The 21,371-nt window shown below is 31.3% G+C and overlaps 2 protein-coding genes across 5 annotated transcripts; one reads left to right on the top strand and one right to left on the bottom strand.

The window, feature by feature from the left end:
- The first annotated feature begins 375 nt into the window (after positions 1 to 375).
- Positions 376 to 6,922, top strand: LOC111314711 (T-complex protein 1 subunit zeta 1-like). Its single transcript, XM_022916351.2, has 14 exons — positions 376 to 666; positions 758 to 893; positions 1,460 to 1,611; positions 1,692 to 1,739; positions 1,874 to 1,966; positions 2,639 to 2,745; positions 3,534 to 3,648; positions 3,750 to 3,836; positions 4,562 to 4,766; positions 4,867 to 4,961; positions 5,965 to 6,033; positions 6,117 to 6,224; positions 6,311 to 6,429; positions 6,653 to 6,922. The coding sequence occupies exons 1-14, from the start codon at positions 469 to 471 to the stop codon at positions 6,726 to 6,728; spliced, it is 1,608 nt and encodes a 535-aa protein (XP_022772086.2). The 5' UTR covers positions 376 to 468; the 3' UTR covers positions 6,729 to 6,922.
- A 672-nt stretch (positions 6,923 to 7,594) lies between these two features.
- Positions 7,595 to 14,099, bottom strand: LOC111313236 (Cytochrome c oxidase biogenesis protein Cmc1-like protein). Of its 4 annotated transcripts, none has more exons than XM_089752811.1 (3): positions 13,883 to 14,041; positions 13,628 to 13,775; positions 7,595 to 8,049 (listed from the first exon to the last, which is right to left on the bottom strand). In XM_089752811.1, exons 1-3 carry the CDS (start codon positions 13,935 to 13,937, stop codon positions 7,986 to 7,988), a joined length of 267 nt encoding a protein of 88 aa, XP_089608937.1. In that variant the 5' UTR covers positions 13,938 to 14,041; the 3' UTR covers positions 7,595 to 7,985. The 4 variants fall into 4 exon arrangements, with proteins under 4 accessions (XP_089608937.1, XP_089608936.1, XP_089608935.1 ...); XM_089752810.1 differs by having other exon boundaries at positions 7,991 to 8,128; positions 13,883 to 14,094; XM_089752809.1 differs by lacking the exon at positions 7,595 to 8,049 and adding an exon at positions 9,870 to 10,069 and having other exon boundaries at positions 13,883 to 14,099.
- Between the last annotated feature and the right edge of the window lie 7,272 nt (positions 14,100 to 21,371).

The following is a 21,371-nucleotide window of genomic DNA, read 5'->3' as shown; positions in this document are numbered from 1 at the left end:
TCTTTTTACATATTTTTTTTATCATTAATTTCAATAAATTAAAATATGAGAGAGATAAATAAATAAATGATTTAATCTCATCTCTTAAATCTATTAAAATCAATGCTTAAAAAAAGTTGTATATTAATTAAAACTAGTTCTAGTAAAGATTAATAATAATCATGGAGCCATTTGACTGAAAAATGAAGGAAAGAAATTTCAGTTGTTTAATTGTGCCAAATCAAAAGCACTGAAACGACGCCGCTCAGTATACTACAGAGTTCAAACGCCAGCGTTTCAAAAATGGAAAAGAAAAAAATGAAAAAATTGTGCACAAACGGTGCGTTCCGACACTCGCGAAAGCGCTAAAACCCCTACATACCTCCGCTTCAGTCTGCACTTCAATTTTCCTCTTTTTCACTCCTTCCTCTCGCCTTCTCTGCAAAATTTTGTTATTTGGAAAGTCGAACAGAAACCAGGAAAAAAACGATGTCGCTTCGAGTGCTGAACCCCAATGCCGAAGTCCTAAACAAATCGGCGGCGTTACACATGAACATAAACGCCGCCAAAGGTTTACAAGATGTACTGAAAACCAATCTGGGTCCCAAAGGTACCATCAAAATGCTCGTCGGTGGCGCCGGCGACATCAAGCTCACTAAAGACGGCAACACTCTTTTGAAAGAAATGGTTTTTTCTCTTCTTTTTTTGCTTTTGATTCAAATAAAACCCCTAGATCTGTTACATTTTCTTTAATAACTTGGATGCTGATATATTTCAGCAAATTCAAAATCCAACCGCTATTATGATTGCGAGGACGGCTGTTGCTCAAGATGATATTAGTGGAGATGGAACTACTTCTACTGTTCTTCTCATTGGGGAGCTCATGAAACAATCTGAGCGTTACATTGATGAAGGTTAGTGCTTGGGATTTCTTCGTCAAAATAAATATGAAAATCTTTTAGCTTTTAGGCATTGAGTTCTGCTACCTTTCTCTTTGAATTTGGGATTTTTGGAACTTACCAGTATTGGGTTTCTCAGGTTTGCTTTTTGCTTCTTCAAATTTTCTAAAAAAATTAAATAAAAAATTTTATGTTATAATTAATTAAAAATGAAGAAATGCGAAAAATTTAATGCCATTTGTAATATAAATTGTCAATATGACAGTGAAATAGTGCATTTATATATATATACAGACATATAAGGTTTGTTTTTGTATCCAAACACAGTTTATAGTTTGGATTTTTTTAAAAAATTTTTTACCCATTTCTTACTAGCAAGTAGTGAAGTAACAACTGAGCTGTACCTTTTGAAACTTTTAGCTTCAAATTCGTTTTTAATAATCGGGGCCAGTTGTTCAATGCTTGTTTATGGTATTTAATCTATCTAATCATTTTAAGAAAATTTAAAAGCATAGTTTTAATAGTAATCCTGTTTTGACATTATATATTATCTTTATGCATGATATTAATGCTTATTTTAGGGATGCATCCACGTGTCCTGGTTGATGGTTTTGAAATTGCCAAAAGAGCAACACTACAGTTCCTTGAAAAGTTTAAGACTCCTGTGGTGATGGGCAATGAACCAGATAAAGAGATTCTAAAAATGGTTGCAAGAACAACACTAAGGACTAAGGTTGTTTTCCTTCTTCTCTTGACCTCCCTCTGTTATGTGTTTTTCTAGTGCATGAAATGATATATTGTTTTCACATACAGTTGTATGAAGCATTAGCAGATCAGCTGACTGACATAATTGTTAATTCGGTAAGTGCATGTGGTGTTGGATTTCTTTAAAATTTACCACTGAGCATGTTAAACTCATATTTAGACTTGTACTTGTCATCTGTTTAGTTAGTTAGTTAACATTTTGGTTACATAACTTTGATTTAATGTGATAGGTACTATGTGTCCGAAAACCTGATGAACTTATTGATCTCTTTATGGTGGAAATAATGCACATGCGCCATAAGTTTGATGTAGACACACGGCTGGTATGTTATAATTCCTAGTTTATTTTTTTCCTTCATTTCAAACACACCCCTTTTACTTGAGTGCTCTTGGTGTCTCTCTTTTTGTCTCGTTTAAACCTTCAGGATTGTAGTATTCAATGGCATTGGTCCAGGTTTTTTTCATAGAATGGCAAAAAATTGGGATTGCTTGCTAGTATTGTAAGAGTAGTTTTGAGAAAATTTGATGGGTATGTGCTATTTCTAAAGGCTTGGAGTATTCAGGGGAAGGGGCCATTCTCGAGATTCTAACTAGTCTATTAGACTGTTGGTTCAGGGGCATTAGATTTTTGCCTTATTATAGCTATAATCAAAGCGGTTTGCATTTATAATGTTATTCCTCAGGGCTTGAATGTCCTTGATGGTATATATCTTCTATTATCTAATTATTGGAAGTATATATTGTGCAGGAATGAATATTATCAAATGATATTAATAAGAGAACATATAAAAATTGAATGTCACTGTGCGTATATTACTATTGCTTGTAAGATTTACCAATTTCTTATTGTTTAAGCTATTTTTTTGTTATTATTTTTCACTCAATAGGATTAGATTGTTGGAGCTAAGTTTTGCATGTAGAATTGATAGTTGTGTGCTTTATTTATTTCCTATTGTTATCATGTAGTTTCTATTTTTACCTTTATTCTCCCATAGGTTGAGGGCCTAGTCCTTGACCATGGTTCTAGGCATCCTGATATGAAGCGACGAGCAGAAAATTGTTACATCTTGACATGCAATGTATCATTGGAGTGTGAGAAAAGGTACATACATGCAAATGTCTTTTAACTTTTTTTTCTTGGTTGGTATGTGGGTGAGGGGAGCAGGGGTTGTGTTGAGGAGATTTGGTTAGTTACCCTCTATTTATCCAAAATAAAGTTTAGGTGATAATAGTAGTTCTTCTTCTTTGCTAAATCTGTTCTCCAATAGGCCAAGCCCTGCATTTGGTGCTCAGTGCTTTATTTCAAATGTTATCCTTGAGATTTCTTCCTTTACAGAAGCAATTAATTTTAATTTGATACAATAATAAAAATCCTTGTTTCCTAAATGCGTGGTAACCATGGTGGTAGCTGTTAAAAGTGCATTCAAGTAGTTCTAATGATGCATCTAGTTTGAGCATAATTTCCATCGTCATGAAGTTCATGTCATAGTCATAGTCATGTAGAAATCATTTATCCCTGTTTCTAGTGGTCCAATTCATTATATAATCGTTTTCAATTATGCATTATTTATCTTTTCGTATTGTTTTCTACATGTTGTGGTCAATTATTTCCTTTTAATTTCAATATATATATATTATGGTTTTCTGCATTAGAAATTTGAAATGTTTGAGGTCATTTCTCTGAATTGACACTGTTTGATTAGGGATTTTTTCAAATTATTATTGACAATTCTTTTCCCATTACTAGTTTATATTTACAATAAAATAAGATATAAATTTGACGTTATCTAAACAATCCTTCCCTATTTTTCCTGTTATAGCTGGTGTTCTTGTTTCTGTGGATATATGTTGTTTCCATTGTCATCATAAAACTAATGTTTTAGCCCTCAGCGAAATAAATGCAGGCTTTTTCTACTCAAATGCAGAGCAGAGAGAGGCAATGGTTGCAGCAGAAAGGCGTGCTGTTGATGAAAGAGTCAAAAAAATTATTGAACTAAAAAATAAGGTAGCTTTGGGATGCATCATTTACTATCATTGTTAATGAGGCATTTGTGCTGCGGGTGTACATAAATTATTACCATGTTCCCCCTTCTTGGTCCTATGCAGGTTTGTGCGGGCACTGAAAACAATTTTGTTGTCATCAACCAAAAGGGTATTGATCCGCCTTCCTTGCATCTCCTTCAACAGGCCGGGGTAAGTTATGGACCTTTGTTCTTTCTATCTTTGTTCCAACTCCCAACTTATAAATCTTTAATGATGTCTTACTTGTTTGATTGTTGAATATAAATAATTTTTCTTCTAGGCAAGTCACTTTGTTACATTATACATATGATTTCAACTTATCCATGTTTCCTCCAATGAAGAAGAGGGAGGATCAATAAGTGAATACGTGATTACTGAGCTGCCTTACTATTAATTTTTGTGCTCCTAGGTTGCAAAATATAATAGCATTGTCATTGCATTAGGTCAAGTGTCAGTAGCAGATGTCTCATAAGCTTCCATTTCAGCATACCATGTTTGTGGTTTGGTTATTGTTATTATAATAGCCATCTTGGTTTGAGAACAAAATATGATTTCCTCATTGGCAGCTTTATAGTACTTTTCTCTGGTACCTTCTACACAGTCATTCATTTGAATTTATGGGGAAAATTATTATTCTAGAATATCAAGGAGTAATTGTTTGTGGCCATAATTATTACTAGATGAATTTATGGGGAAAATTATTATTCCTATATGTTGTGGAAGATTCTATCTTTTCAGGGCATTTTCTCAAGTGATAAAATATATAGATTTAGGCTAGTTCCTAAGTTGAATTGTTACCTGTAAAACTGAAATGATTTTTCCAAAGGATTTAATTAAATTGTGTCTCACTTGTTTGTTTTTTCTTTAATGCAATTTGCTGATTCATGGTTTTGTAGATCATTGCCCTCAGAAGAGCAAAGAGAAGAAATATGGAAAGGCTGGTGTTGGCTTGTGGAGGAGAAGCTGTAAACTCTGTTGATGATTTAACACCTGATTGCCTTGGGTGGGCTGGACTCGTTTACGAGCAAGTCCTTGGGGAAGATAAGTATACATTTGTGGAAAATGTGAAGAATCCTCATTCGTGTACAATTTTAATAAAAGGTACTTGAAATGTGTTTGCAGCTTCAACACCATCATTGATGGTACTGCTTATGCAAGATTTCCTATTTATGTGATATTTACTCTATCATCTATACATTAGGGCCTAATGACCACACAATTGCCCAAATTAAGGATGCTGTTCGTGATGGTCTGCGTGCAGTCAAGAATACTATTGAAGATGAAGCTGTTGTGTTAGTAAGTTCTGCTTACTATTGATTTTGTTAGCAGTTTTTTATGCTTCTTTATCTGAGTGTTTGCATAGATCATTATCTAACTTGTTTTAAAAGTAATTAACCCAGACTAGAACTGGGTAGTTTGGACTTTGGACTTTGGAGTGACTTAGCTAATCAGTTTAAACTATTTTATCTGGAAGCTCTTAGGAAAAAAATTTTAATCTTAACGATTTTCATAATTTGAGAGCTTTATGCATTAGGCAAATATTAGTATTATCTACAGTTATCGTGGAAGGGTGGTTGTAAATAGAGTAAAATATAAAAACCCTCCTAAAGTTTGGGGGAAAATACACTTACCCCACATTAATTTTGAAAAATCAGCCCTCTGAAAATTTAACAGTGTTAATTACCAAGTCAAGTTTAAATGAAAAGACAAGTATGTCCCTTTATTATTTATTTCACTATTTTGTATTTTATTATTTTTTTCTCTTTTCTTTTTTCTTTTGCCCATTTTATAATTACAAAATAGGGAGATTTTCAACCTGGGAAAGTGTTTGTTTCACTCAGACAGATTGGAATACAAAGGTCTCTGTTTGTACTCCTAAAATCTGATCAGATGGGCTATAAAGCAGAATAAAAAGGAACAAATAGTTGGTTCATTAAGGTAAATAGCTTTTCAGATAACCCACTAGAGACGCCAATAGAGATGGTGGTGGAAAAAGAAGTTGCAAATTCCATTAGCAACTTGTACAAATTATAACCTATTGACCTGGAAAAATTTTGGTTTATCTGTTAATGAGCTGTTAGACTTCTGGTATTTTCTTTTTACTTAATGTGTTTTGATTGAACGGTGAGTGTGATGGAGCTCTTAGTCCGTGTTTTTATATCGAACTCTGCTATGAAATGCAATCTGCATGCCTCATTTGAGCTTTAGGTCAACTATATAGAAAAATGCTATCAAAAGAAACAAAATACATTGCAAATTTTTCTGTTATATTCTGATCTACGCCTAATCTGTGCTTCAGGGTGCAGGAGCTTTTGAAGTTGCAGCTAGACAATACCTAATTAATGAAGTGAAGAAAACTGTTCAAGGGGTATAGCTCTCCCATATTTTGTTATTTAGAATAATATAGAAAGACTATTTAAATATTTCTGATGTTTGTAAAACTTTGAGCAGCGTACCCAATTGGGTGTTGAAGCTTTTGCTGATGCACTTCTTGTGGTTCCCAAAACACTTGCTGAAAACACCGGGCTTGATACTCAGGATGTGATAATTGGTCTGACGGTATTATTTTTTGTCCTAATCACTGTTTATTTTACTTTTCAAGCAGCAGCTTGAAAAACATGAGTTCTCATTGACTGTTTGTTCAGGGAGAGCATGACAGAGGTAATACTGTGGGTCTAAATCATCATACAGGAGAACCAATGGACCCTCAAATGGAGGGTATATTTGATAATTACTCTGTTAAGCGCCAAATTATAAACTCGGGGTATGTGTAAACTTTCTACTTGTGTTTCACACTCATCTCCATTGGCCCCAATTTTTACTTTTAACTTTGCTATTATTAGAATATCTCTCCATTTTCACCAATTTACTCTTTATCTCTATTGGCATTTCTTTACTTGCCATCATGATTCATTTTTAGTATTGAAGTTGTAGCAAAGACATTATCATCAATGTTATCTTGTTTTTTGGTGTACTATATATTTTAGGCCTGTAATAGCATCACAGCTGCTGTTGGTGGATGAAGTCATTCGGGCTGGTAGAAACATGCGGAAGCCAACTTAAGCATGTTTGTATGCTTCAGTTAAAACACTTTTTTTGCCAGGGTGATTTTGTTTTGTGGTTAGGGTGTCATCGTTGTAATCTTTTCCAGTAATGTAAAACTAAGGTGGCTGTGTTGAGAGGATACTTCTAGGAGGAAAAATTCATTTCCACTCAATTGGTTTAAAGATTAAAGTGAACTTTTTTTTTCCCTCGTATACATGGCATTGATGATTGATCAATACAATTTTGCTTCATAAGTTTCAAGTTCTGATTTGCAGAACACCATATTTAACAGGTATTGCAAACACCATTCCTGAAATGGGGCATGTTGGAAAGTTATCTCAGGTTCAAGAAATGATTGAACCTTGAATGTCAAGATGAAAATGTTTACTGATCTCAAACTTGGCAATGGCCGAAAAGGGGTAAGATCTAAAACAACCTCAGACATGAGGTGACTACAAATTTTGAAATGGCATGTACTTATCCAACCATTTTATAACGAGTCAATTTAAAACAGATACGAGGAACGACATGAAATATATATATATATATATATATATATATATATATAAAAGTGATGTAATTTAAAATTTAAATAAAAATTATATATGAATTTAACAAAAAAAAAAATTTCATATTTTTTGTGTTGAAATAAATTGTTATATATTGTAAGCTAGACAGAATTGTTAGTGCATTAAAACTCCACCTCAGGGAACAGCCAAATTGAGCCATTTGCAATATTATTGACGGTCAAATGTTTATTAAACAATTCAAAAATTTCTTCTATTTGCTGGATACTCATGGCCATGGGCAACCCAACAGTGGAGTTAGATGAGTTTATCCAGCATTTCAAAACCAGTGCATGGTATGAAAAATAAAAATGAAAATAACACAGAAGCCATGATTAGCATAAGTCAATTATTCAACATTTAACACATGGTTTTCAATTTGAGTAACTCTTGCATGTCTACTCTAACAAGTAACATTTGGTTTACAGATCCTGAAATCTCAAATTGCAATTCCAAACAGATCCATGATTTAATGCATTAAGTATGCACAACTATTGGAGATTGGAGCCTCCATCCCACATGAAAAAAAAAAGAAGAAAAAAACAAAACATTTGCCTTTAGAACTGCATATTTATGAATTAAAAGCCAGATTGGAAAAAAAGATAGCATTTCCAAGGCAGGCATATGGATTAAGACAAACAAGTTGTACCATGAATACTCCTTTAAAATAGCCACCATTGGAAAGGGAATGAACTTAGACTCTTGCAGATCACTTACGATTTTCCTGAAGCATGTATTCTCTCTTCATTTCTTCCAAGACAGCATCATTGGTGCTGCCATAATAGAATACGTAAGAAATGAGTTCTTTCAAAGTTCGAAAGTAGATCACAGCCTTTCTCACAATTACAACATCTGTCCATTAATGTTCAATTTAAACAGTCATCATGGATAATATATATATATATATATGTGCATTTTTTTGGATTCAATTTTCTCAGCAAGTTCTTCAAGTAATAAAGAAAAGCAAAACTGTAACAACAGGAAAGGAAGCGAAACAACCACCATTACCCATGTGCACTCATTCTAAATTAACTGCACAATGGCTTTCCATACAAAGATGGAAAAAATGTGAAACCTACTTTCTTTCAACTATACCAACTCAAGGAATTAGGACATTCTTTTCATTTCTCATTTCATTCCCAAGCTGCTACTTAGACTCATGTGCCACATATTGCAATGACTACAAAGTTTCATAAAAGATACTTACATAGTATGTAAAGCTTAACAATTGACATAGATACTTGATGCCCAGGGCCGAAGCATCAGTAATCAAACAGCTTTTTGGGCTGAAAGCACTTACCACAAAAGTTTAAACTCAAGTTGCTAGTCTTGTGAGACTTGAACCCTTATAAGGGTCCTAGCATTCAAACTTTATATCTAATGTGGCCAGGGGTATCACACAATAAACGATTGGATTAGAATATTACAATAGCCCACTAGTATAGCAAGGGATCCTTCAATTATTTATAATTACCTTAAAGTTTAATTCAAATATATTTATAAATAAAGGGATCTGTAAGCAAACTAGAGATGCAAATAAGTTAAACTAGTAGACAAATTAACCTACATACAAACAAGAGAATGTTCATGAGCCATCTTGTTTCTATAGGGCAAGATATCGTGCAAGATAAAGTTTAAAGGTTTGAAGATAAAAAACTATACTTAGATTTCACTTTTGAAGGTGTGTAAATCAACCATCTTATCAAAATTTTTTAGAAAACCCTAAATTTTATGAGATTTAGATCAGTTCTTAATTTTAGTAACTAGGAATTTTTAAACATTCAAATAAGTGTTAAGCAAAAACTTATAATGAGTTTATGGGTGGAATCAAAAGAACTAGGGTTCAAGAATATTATAGAAAAATTTCCATGAATGAAATCCTGGCAAGTGGATGCATTATAGTAAACAAGGCAAGTTGAGGCTACTTTCTAACAAATCAAACAAAATTGGGTGTTGAATTTTCCAAGTCAAGACATCTCATTCCCTACAAGGCAATGCATGTCTTTTGATAGTAGCACCCAAATCATGATACCTCATTCTACATCAGACATGACTGTCATTGATAAGTCCCATTGCTATGACATTCCACATCAAATATGAGTTATTGATAAATCCCATATAAGGGTTCAGGTTACTCAATATTAGAAATTTGAACTTTAACAGAGCTACCGTTTTTGACCCAAAAATAGTTTGGGCATATCATGCTTGGGCTTCAGGCATTACATTTTTAAATTGAATTCATTAAAAATGTCAATAATAGGATTTGAATCTTGGTCTCGATGGAGATGTGTATCATGTTTGTAACACCTAGATCCCATCAGAACTTTCTAGCTTAACATACTTAACTAAGAGCTATACTAGGATGCTGACCTAGGAATTCTTTCTATCGCATCCAAGGGGATTGTTGCCATACAAAATGGTTAACCTTCGAAGAAAATGAGATATTAACTTAGCGGTCGTTTGGAGATGTTTTTGTTTTGTGTTTTATGCTTTTGTTTTAATCTTTTTTGGAAATTGGAAACAAAATTATGTTTGGCAGGTTGCTTTTGTTTTAAAAACTAAAATCTGAAAAAAAAATTTGGGAAATTGTAGGAAGTGAAAAAAAATGATGTTTTCAATATTTTGAAAACATTTCAATCACTGTTACTACATGGGCGAACAGTACCCGTGAGTGAACAGTATCAGTTTTAATAACAAAATTTTCAAAGCTGCCAAAACTTGGATTCGAACCCCTGCCAATTGGTAAACCATGCGCTCAACCACTTTTCATTGTGGTCCCCTGTCTTAGTGCTTCTGCAACAAAAATATAATTTTCAAACATGTTTTCAACTTCAACAAAATGAAAATAAAACAAAACAAACTTTTCAAAAACATAAAACTCAACAATATCAACCAACCACTTAAGAACTCAAAATTCAATCTTGTTTGATTTGATAGGAACTAATCTTGACTAGCTTTTGATACAAAATTCAATCTAATAATTTGCTGGGATTTTGGTTAACACATGATAGATTTAGAGATAATCTTCATGAATCAAATTCTTTTACATTCTAGCCCTTAAAACCATCATAAATTCTTAACACTTTTTTGACTGATTTGAATAAATCCTAATCATACAAATTCATCAAGTCATAAAAGAACAATTAAATTGCATAACTTGTAGGGTTTTGTAATGAACTTAAATTTTAAATGTCATGGTTTACCTTGAAAGTGAAATTCAGCCATAGTTTCTGACTTTTAAACCTTCAAACATGATATCATGCTACTTCTTGTTCGACAGAAGATGCATGAACATATTTTTTATTTTAGGTAAGTTAATTTGCTACAAAGTCAACTTATTTTCAACCCTACTTTGCTTATAAAACCCATTTTATAGTTTGTTAGTAAAACTTCACAATATTATAAAAACACAAGGGACCCAAGCTACAATAGTGGGTTGTTGTAATACCCTACCCCAACAGTTATCCAAGCTAGGGTATCAATGATACATGGCAATTAATGTGTCTCATGGGATGTAGGGCAAATGCTAACTAGGAGAAGTTCTTAGGTTTTATGCCATTAAGAAGTGTAATTAGGTTGTCGTAACTAATGTACGAAAAGACACCTGAGAAAATCATCTCAAGAAAGTCCAATTTGAAAAATTGCAAATTTCAAGGAATGAAGTAAACAAGAAACAATTATATCTAAAATGAGAATAAGACATTTTATTTGCACTTAAATGCCTAGATCTTATATTATTCATTATCATCATTTAAAATATGAGAATAAGGCTGTTCTATTTCTTTTCACTTCACAATAGCTTGATTGATAAATCAAAATGTGAAATATCTTGAGATCACACAAACAGGAATGGTCTGACTTAAACTAAACTTGAAATACACTTTAGACAACTTAGATGTTGTTATCCACTAATATCCAATATCAGCAAACCTATCATATTCATCAGCAATAATTAGCCTTCAATATCCTAGTACCATAAGTAACCTGACCGAGAAACAATTTATGCCACTAAGCTTAGTAGGTGGAAGCAAGTCCATAGCCTTAAATATCAACCAACTAACCAAAAAGTCACATTATTTTCAAGGCAAACTTCACTTCTCATCATTAAGAACACAGTTTCTCTTTGGCACAATTTAATAGCGTCTTTCCTTAGGGTAAGGAGTTAACAACCATGAACAAACTCAGTCAATAGAGATTGTTGTGCCACTAAAAGCAAGGATGATGTTTTATGCATGGAGTATTTAAAAAATGCAAGGACTTTAAAATCCTTGGATTGTAAAATACTACATTTCAGAATCCATAGTTTGGGTAACCATAAACAAGATTCTAAAAAATCATGTCATATCTCCAAATACACTAGAATCATATCACCCACCACCCCATCCATCAAAATTGCTACTTGGAGAATGACAAGAACTGTTACCTAACCATAAGCCATCTTTAAAATAGTAATAGATCCACCACTTGACCTCTCCAAATTTCTTAACATAAACGTGCAATCAACAACTTGAATTTCTCAATCAAACCAGCAAGTCAACAACCACATTCTAAACCAAACTAGCTCAAGGGACAACGGGCAATATGAAGAAAAAAAGGAATGTTGATCCCTCTGTGTCTGTGTTTATTGTGACTGGGACAGAGACAGATGAAAAATGTAGAAGAACGGGGGGGAGGGGATGAAGATGAAGTCAGATGATGGGGCAAGACAAGATTTCTGTCCAGAGACTATATTCACCAGAGTTGCTCCATGAGAAAGCTCTCTCTTCTGGCATTTTATTCACAAATACCTGAATTGGCAGACTGCATTCTGCATTTTGAAATGCCAAATGCAGAAATGAGTGCGTAATTCAGTCCTTCAATTTATATATATATATATATATATACATTATATCCTACAAATGCAGATGAATTTTCCAAATTCATCTTTTTGTTTCTTAAAATACAAACTCTCCTTGAACACATTTATACCTACCTGTTTTAAGTGTCACCATGCTCAATTGATAAAGCAACCTATCCCAATTTATCTCTAAGAAGCAATACACAAGTCACACCACCACAGTTGCACAAACTAAAAGACTGCCGCAATTCACCCAAAACTTAAAAATTTAATCTACAGAGTAATAATAACAGGAAGACGAAACATTTAGTCCCCCATCCATTCAGCCCCCACAGACTAAGAAAAGAAGGCATTTATGCCACACCTACAAAAATGGAACCTCAGCATAAAACAAGTAAATGGCCATAGCTGGCTATTAGTAGATAAAATAAATTTGTTTAGTTCTGTGGATTGCATATTTATTTTAACAATAAGGAATCAAGATAATTTTATTCCTTTCATTGCTTGAAAGAAACTTTTCTCAGAAAGGACATCCATTTAGAAACGTCATACAAACTTAGCATTCAAAGTTTTTGTTAAAAAAAAATTAATGTTTAATTGAAAACTCTTTCAGGAAGAAATCAAAAGTATGGTTTCAGAAATATTATACAACTTTTATGAGTGGTTTGTTTCTGTAGACTTCAATCCCGTGTAACTACTATTCACTTCATCCTAAGGGCTCAGTAAAACAATGGGAAGCAGTCTTTAGTTAGATATAGTTCCACCAAATCAAGGTATTGGGAGGGGGTTGATTTAGATAAAGTCCCTCACTTTGGCATTTTTACACGATTTAGGTGCTCTCAAAATTTAAACCTATTCCATTAAATAGACAGTCCAAACTTTTAAATACTGCACAAAATATGGTCCATCAAACTGGTCTAGCCTGCAGGTTGCCCCTATACATGAATATGCATTCAAATGGCCACCCTCAGAACCTTTCCTGCTAGTAGTTCAATACCAATTTGCTAATCTGCTTTGCAACACCAATAGCAAGGTATAGCAAAACCCAAATCAATATACTTAAAACATATGATTCGTCGAAGTAGGTACGACTGTTCATGGATGTTTCTTACATATATCAATGCAGGAAATCATTACCAGGCAAAAAATCGAAATATTGTCCCAAGAGAAAGCTGCGACGAATGGAAATCAAAACATTCAACTTGAAAGTTTCAAGTTTGAAACTTGGAGATGCAAGAATGAGGTTTATGAAATGAAAGAGAGCTACCATGGGGGTTAGCTCAAGCCTAATAGGCTTCCACATGTATTTTAAAAAAAAAAATCATAACATATTTAATAAAGTAAGCAAAATTTTCATATATTTCAGCAAATTATACCAATCTGCTTTAGTATACCATTATTTTAACTAAATATGGACTAAATTCAAGATTTATATTCCAAGTTTTCTCCCTAAAAAAAAAAAAAAAAGAAACAAAAACCCAAAACAAAAATAAAGAAAAAAGAAAACAACTTACAATTGATGAAGACATTCATTTAATTCTTTAGCTTGTTTGCGACATTGCCATACAATAGAAATAGTCTTCCCAGCAGCACATTGCGCATATTTCGAAGTGTAACGGTCACATTCTTTTAGTGCCTTTTGCTTCATTTTGCTCCTTAAAGCTGAACAAACCCAAATCAAACCATTTCACAATTATAACCAAACTTTTTTATTTTTTTGATTTGCTGAAAAAAGTGTTGAATTAAACAAAAGCAGGGTTATGGCTTACCTTCTTCAACTTTCTTCTTGACGTGATTCTCACGTGCTTCCTGCACGTAACCCATTGCTACAAGTTTCGTTCCTGCGGCTAAGTCAAAATGTTTGCGAGGAAGATGGTTATGCTGTTTCTTATATTGGTGTTGATTGGGCCAATACGGATCCAATAGTTGGTCCGACCCATTTCCAAATTGAAATAGTACCAATCAAATGGCACTGCAAATGATAATTGTGGATGCGGGTCTCAAGATCGATTCTCGGTCGTGATGGATCCGATTATCCTCTATTTTCTTAATACTATTTCTTTTCCAATTACCTTTTTTATTATTTTTATCGTACTATTTTACTTGGTAAATTATAATTAATTTTTTTTCTAAATTATTTTAAATTTAACGTTTGGAAAATAATTATTTTAGTATAAATTTCATAAAATGATAAATAATAAAATTTTCTAATGTATCACATCAAGCTAACATTTTTTACCTATTGAATATTTACATTAATTTTTATTTTATTAAAAATTAATTTTTTTAAATATACTAAAAAATATTTAATGAAATATTCCACTTTAATTAATAAGTGTAACCCAAAAGTCATAAAAAATAAACGTACGGTGACAAATTTCTATCAAAACAACAAATTGCCCTTTAAACCTTTATTTTAGTTTCTAAAAATTTGAAATAAGCCTTAAGAAACTAGAAGCTAAAACTCTTAATTGAAGTTTCCGGAAAAGAAAATTGTAATTAAAAGTTAATAAAAAAGTTAAACAAAATTTTTTAGAAGATAAAAGATATTCTCATTTATTTAATATATTTTAGTTTGACAATATTTTTTTTAAAAAAAATTATTTAATAAAACATTTTTCCATAACTATATTCAAGTCAAACATGCCAATAACACCGTCTAGGTTGTTCAATGGGCCTATATATGGGATATTGACCAATGGTTGGTCCAACCGAAAGCAATTATGATATGTTAGAATTTTCCGTAATCTATAATTAATAATGGGTGATTTTATGTTTAATAAAATAAGCTTAGGGTTTAGTCCTAAGGTTACAATCAAGCCAATATAGTAAAAAATTTGAATTTAAGTTCGATCGAATTTTAATTTTTAAATTTAAGTATGGCTAAAACAAAATCGAATTGTTCAAATTTGTTCGATTAGACTTGTTTATTGAATAAAAATTAAACTCGATTTTCATACTTAATTTTAAACTCAATTATTTATATTTGTACTTGAATTTGAGCTTAAATTGATATATAAAGGTAAAATAATAAAAAATATATATTAAAATATAAAAATTTGATTAGGTTCATATATTAAAATATAAAAATTCGATTAAATTCATAAGTTACTTGAGCTAGACATAAGGATGCTCGAATTTGACTCACTCAATAAGTCATACTATTCGAGTTCAAGCTTAACTCGATAATGATTTAGTTGAATTTGAGTTTTATATAAGCCGAATCCAAGTAATTTGTAAGCACTAATGTATAATTTATACTTCTATTTAATTATAATACGAAATATGTATGAAAGTTCAATTGAATTAATTGATGAGATAATTACTTTCTTGAGCTTTGATGAGAATAAAGTTGACTAGTGTTTATACCTTAAAATTAATGAGAGTAACTATATATTTTTTAAGTTATATTCGTTGACATCTTACTATCTTATAATGATGTTGGGCTGAGACTATAAGCAATGGTTGTCAAAGTCTTTCAACATGAAATATCTAAGTGATGTCTCGTTTGTTTTTAAGTCGAAGGTTAGATATCAAAACTTATCGGGACTTTGTATGAAACTTTATATTGATTGTGTGCTAAATAAGTTTAACATTAATAAAGATAAGGTTGGGAATACAATTGTCATTAAAGGTGACAAGTTTAACTCTGGATAATGTCCAAAGAATGATTTAAGGAAAGACTTCATTAAAAGTATACTTTATCATAGTGTAGTTTGGAGTCTTATCTATGTGCAAATTTGCACTAAACCAAATATCACTTTTGTATTGGGTGTTATTGGTATATATCTTTCTAATCATAGTTTAAATTGTTGAGTTACTTCTAAGAAAGTGATGAGATGATTACAAAAGACTAAGGATTATATATTAGTGAAAAAAGTGAAAAAATTGGATATACGAGTCTGCCCATAATGGGTGGCTTGATTCCCATGATGAAGTGTAGATATCCATTTTGTCCGGTATCAATTAACCTAAATTATTATTATTATTATTATTATTATTATTATTATTTTGGTTTTTTTCTTCTCTGCCAAAATCTTTAGGTGCATTAAATAAACTGAAAGCACCTTTGTTGTTTGTCGCCTTACACTCTTGCCTAACTTAGCAACGTGAAACTTGACCACCAAAAGTTTAGTGGCTTTGAAAAAATAACAAAACTTTTGAAAATCTAAGATCTCATTCCTTGAAAATTTGGGATTTGAATCCCATAAAAGCTCTGTAAATAGAGCTTCCTTTTTGCAAATCAAAGGAGGAGAATTTGATAGAAATGGAAAAACCCAAAATCCAGGCAAAACCAAAAAGAAAAAAAGAAAGAACCTTGCCAAAAAAAAAAAAGAAAAAAGGCTCTGCTGAACCAAAACAAAAACTTTCTATCTAAAAAAAAATCCCAAAACCTAAAAAAACCATACACGCAAACACCAAACAAAAAAGAATCATAGCCCTTGGTAATAAAGACTAATAGCACAAAAAACGAAAATAAAAAAAAATAAAAAAAAATATTTTGGCTAAAACTTTTAGCCTTGATCTAAATCATTCACAATTTTTTCTTTTAAAAATGAGGAATGAGATCAGATCGAGACTTAAGAGGCCAGGAGGATTTTTTGATGATTTTTTGAAGTTTTTCGATCACCGGTGATGATGACCGACAACTGATGGCAACAACAGCATAGTGGCAACGATGATCGGCTAACCTTTTTATGAGATTTCTAGTTCAAAGAATAAAAGAAAAAAAAAATTTGGAAGAATGGTTGAAATGAATTGAAAAAAAAAATTTAGGTTTATCTATAAATTGTCTAGAGCCAAAATGATATTGTTTGGAGAAAGACCAAAACGACGTCGTTTTGACTCAACAAGATTCGCGTGCCACTCCGTGACTCGACCCGCGACTTGGCTCCCTTCTAACCTCTCATCGGTCTAGCAGAACCAAACTAGACTGGTGGCAACCAAACAGTTGATCGATCCAGTCTAGGTAAAGTTTTTTTTTCTTTTTTTCTTTTTTTGTAATTTTTGATTTATTTTTTAATATAATTTTTTGTTATTTTGAAATTTTGTCATTAATATTTGTACATGTTAAAATGTTAAAGCTTGCTAGAGTAAATTTTTATTTTTTTTTATAATAATAATTAGTAAAAATAAAAGTAAAAAAGAATAATGAAATACATAATTAAAATTTTTGATAATTTTGTTAAAATTTGAAATAAACCTTAGAAAATAATGATAAAAAATAATAATTAGTAATTAATGACTATGATACCAATAATAAAAAATAATTTCTAACATTTGATAAACTTTTAAAATTAAAAATAAAAAATAACAAAAATAATTAATAAAAATAATAAAAAATGACAAAAAGTGAGGAAAAAGGAAAATTTTTTCGATGATGAGATTCTAAAAGTATTTTGAGAATTGATAGTTTATGAAATCCCTAGGTGAGAAGATTTTTTTAAAAAATATTACCAATATATTTGAGTTTTTATAAAAAATTTTCAATACGATAAAAATTCTTCTTTTCTTAAAAAATTCTAATAAAAATTTCAATAAAATTTCTAAAAGTAAAATAAAATGTGTGCATCAACATGTTGTCATTTGCATTGCATACATGTGTTCATTTTTACAAAAAGTTAATATAAACCTCTGATGATAAGATTTGAAAATATTTCGAGAAGCGATGCTTAAGAAATCTCTATGTAAGAAAGAAATCTTTTAATGTTACCAACGTAATGGAACATTTTAAGAATTATTTCAATAAAAAAGTTTTAATTTATTTTTCTCGAGTAAAAATAGAATAATAAATATAGAGTCTTACCTTAGTTGGCAATGTGAAATGGATGAGCTTTAAGAGGAAATTAACCAATGAAAAGGCCTAGCTCAAGAAAAGGAAAAAGAGGCCACCAAAATTTATCAAGAATGTCGAAATTGGAAGGGGTCAGACTCTACAACTTTAGTAAGATTGTTGGAATGCCAAAAATAAAAGGAAAGGTTGAAGGCTATACTCGTAAAGAGAGAAAAAAACACCTTGAAGTACTAAACAAAAAATAATCACTTCACCAGGTGATTCAAGGAGTAGAGCTACAATTGCAAGACCACAAGAACCATATTTCAACAATAATAGATAAATGGTAGAGAAGGAAAAAAGATTTGATCTTTAAATATGATTCAAAAAAAGAAGCCCATATGAAATGGAGAATAAAAAACTTATAGAGGCAACAGTACATAGAGCACCTGACCAATCAAGTTTGCAAAGTAGTGAAGAATATAAAGGATATGGTTAAAAAAGTAGAGGTTTTAATAAGATAAGTCAATCTCGTAGAAGAATATGGACAGTGCCTAGTGAACTTTTTAAACAAAGCTAAGGACCGTTATGAGGAAGTCAAATGTTTTCATGGATATAATTCTAGAATGATAAATCTCATGTAACAAAAGTTATATAGAATCAATGAAAATTTTCTAGTGTTGAAATTCGTCCAAGAGCAAATATCTCTTACTTGCATTCATGCATCATGTACATAATTTTTAGTAATTATATTTTTTTAAAAAAATCACAAAAAAAAGTGAAAACAAAAATTTCTAACATATGGCATTTTAATTTTTAAAAATTTATGGTAATAAAGGTTCAAGAATAGCTCACCCACCAAAAATTTTAACTCAACCTACTCGTCATTCATATAACACCAGGGCTCAAAGAAGAATCATGAAATAAGAATATGCAAGTCAATTTGAAAGGATTGAGAAGGCTTGAGAAGGCTCAAGTAGAACTAAAAGGGGATTTTAGTATGATAATGGACATTGTAAAAAATCTTGATAAAGGAAAAGTGGTGGAAGGAAATCTTAACTCTTAAAAACAATCGTCAGACACGATGGATCTTATATACCCTCAAGGGTTTAAGCCATGGCCAACCCGACCTTCTTAAGGAGCCAGAATGCAAATTCCTACTCTTGGAGGATATTTCTATCCTTATTTAGGAATGACATCCACACTTGCTCTAAGACAATTTCAAAATTTTGCTAATTGCATCATTATAGAAAATCCATCGGAGCCAATCTTAATTTTTGACTTGGATGGTCCCAAAGAGAAAGAAAAGATAGGGATAAAAATATATGAGAAAGTGAAAGATACCAGTGCCTAGCAGAAAATGAAATTATTAGAAAAACATTATGGCATTATGGCATTCAACCATTAAAAAAATAAAGAAAAAATTGTTTACATAATAAAAAGAAATAGAGAAAGAAAGATTGGTAGTCAACAACTATCAGTGAAGAAATTTTTACATTTGATGTGAAAGATTTATGCTATTTGAATCGACAACTTTCGAATTGTGATTTTGTTCAACAATAAATAATTCAAGTTTAATTTTGCTTTTGCTAAACAAGTATATATATCTGCATATGTATCTTTCAATTAGTGTACATGAAAGTGGACAAGGTTGAGATTGTTGGATATACATATTCTAATTTTATTGATTGTCAAATGACATGAAGTCCATTTCAAGGTCCATTTTCATTTTAGCTAGAGGAGTAGTGTCTTGGAAGGATTTAAGCAAGCTTTCTTGTCTTTTTCTACCAAGTAAGTTGAGTTTGTTGCATGTTATGTGATTGCTATGCAAGCCATTTGGTTTAAAAATCTTATTTTAGGATTTGGTATTATTTATTCTATCTCTAGACCACTTAAGATTTATTGTGATGATTGGTATACCATGTTTGTTACTAAGAATAACAAAATTATAATAGGTCTAAGCATATAAAGATTAAATATCTTACAATGAGAGATTTTATGAAAAAGAGTAATATTGTTGTTAAGCAAATTGACTTTGATAGAATGATTGCTAATCCTCCTATTAGGGGGTTGAAACTTATTGTATTTAATAGACATGTTGAAAGCATAAATGTTTTGGGGCCATTTGATGTACTTGGTTAGTGGAAAATTTGTATTTTGAACTTTCACATCATGATTTACATTTTTTTATGTTGAAACCTCTTTATAGTTGGAACATATATATGATGTTTGATTTCATGTTTAACCGTCGATCCTTGTTGATTTATATCAGATCTTATTAAACTGTTATTTTTTGTACATGTATATACGGATATCTGAAATTTATTAGATGTATTGTAATATCTATAGTGATAAATTTGTAGTTTATTTCATATATATATTTTTTATTTTGACCAAAATAATATGTTTCTTTGTATTAATTAAGTTGGTGTTACACAATAATTTAAAATCTTATTATAAAAATAAAAATAAAAAGAAATGAAAATATAATAATAGACCAAGGATACACTCATATTTACTTTGACGCTATCAGAATAGAGAACAAGCCAGATCAAGTCTATCACCATTTTGATTAAAGTCTCGTTTCTCCATAACATTATTCTTGATATTCATATAAGGATAATAACTCTAAATAAGAAATTCAAATATATGGTGGAAACGAATACTAGTTACACTTACGCTTTTGTAGAAAGAGAAAAAGAGATGAAAAGTCTCAAGATCTAACTTGTAGATCTTTAAAATTAATTTTGACAAAAAAAAAAAAAAATAGCAACAACCATCAACCTCCAATTACAATATTTTTGCTCTCATCAACACTATAATGCATGATACCCCTTAACAAGCCTATGTTTCTCCACCTTATCAGCCTTATACAACATTTTCACCCTCAAAACCTTTTTTTACCTTATTTCAATACAAACCCTAAGCCACATTCCTATCTTCATATTCTCATCCAAGATAATTTTTCACACCAATGTCAGAACAACCATTTTACACTCTTGTTTAGAACAACCTCATTTTGGCACAACTAAAAAATAAATTCACAAATTTAGAAAAAACAATCAGTTGACTAGAAACCTAAAAGAATTATAGAATAACCACTTCCTTAATCCCCAAAATCGAAACTAAGCACAAGCTCTATTGTTACCTCTAAAACCTTACACCTGAGCACATTCTTGAAAATACTTCAAAACTTCCATCGTAGCTCATGATCTACCTAAATGTTTTTCCAAAAATGTTGCAACAAATGGCATAAGACAATCTTCTTCAATTTTTCATTGAAGATATCTTCCTTACCAAGTATGAAATGAAATCTCAAATGGAAAATGATAAGTTGAATAACTTAGATAATTCAGATGAAACACTTTTATAAATCTTCATGACAAAACCAATAGTTGAAGTTTCAAAAGATAATTTATAAGTACACAATCTAAAAGAAATGGATACTAAACAACAGCCTTCTCCTCAGACACAAACACATGCTC

This window comes from Durio zibethinus, chromosome 23 (genome assembly GCF_047325235.1).
Source record: "Durio zibethinus cultivar Kanyao isolate XHJ-2024 chromosome 23, ASM4732523v1, whole genome shotgun sequence".
NCBI lineage: Eukaryota > Viridiplantae > Streptophyta > Magnoliopsida > Malvales > Malvaceae > Durio > Durio zibethinus.
Note: the sequence above shows the minus strand (reverse complement) of the source record. Positions and strands in the feature narration are given on the sequence as shown.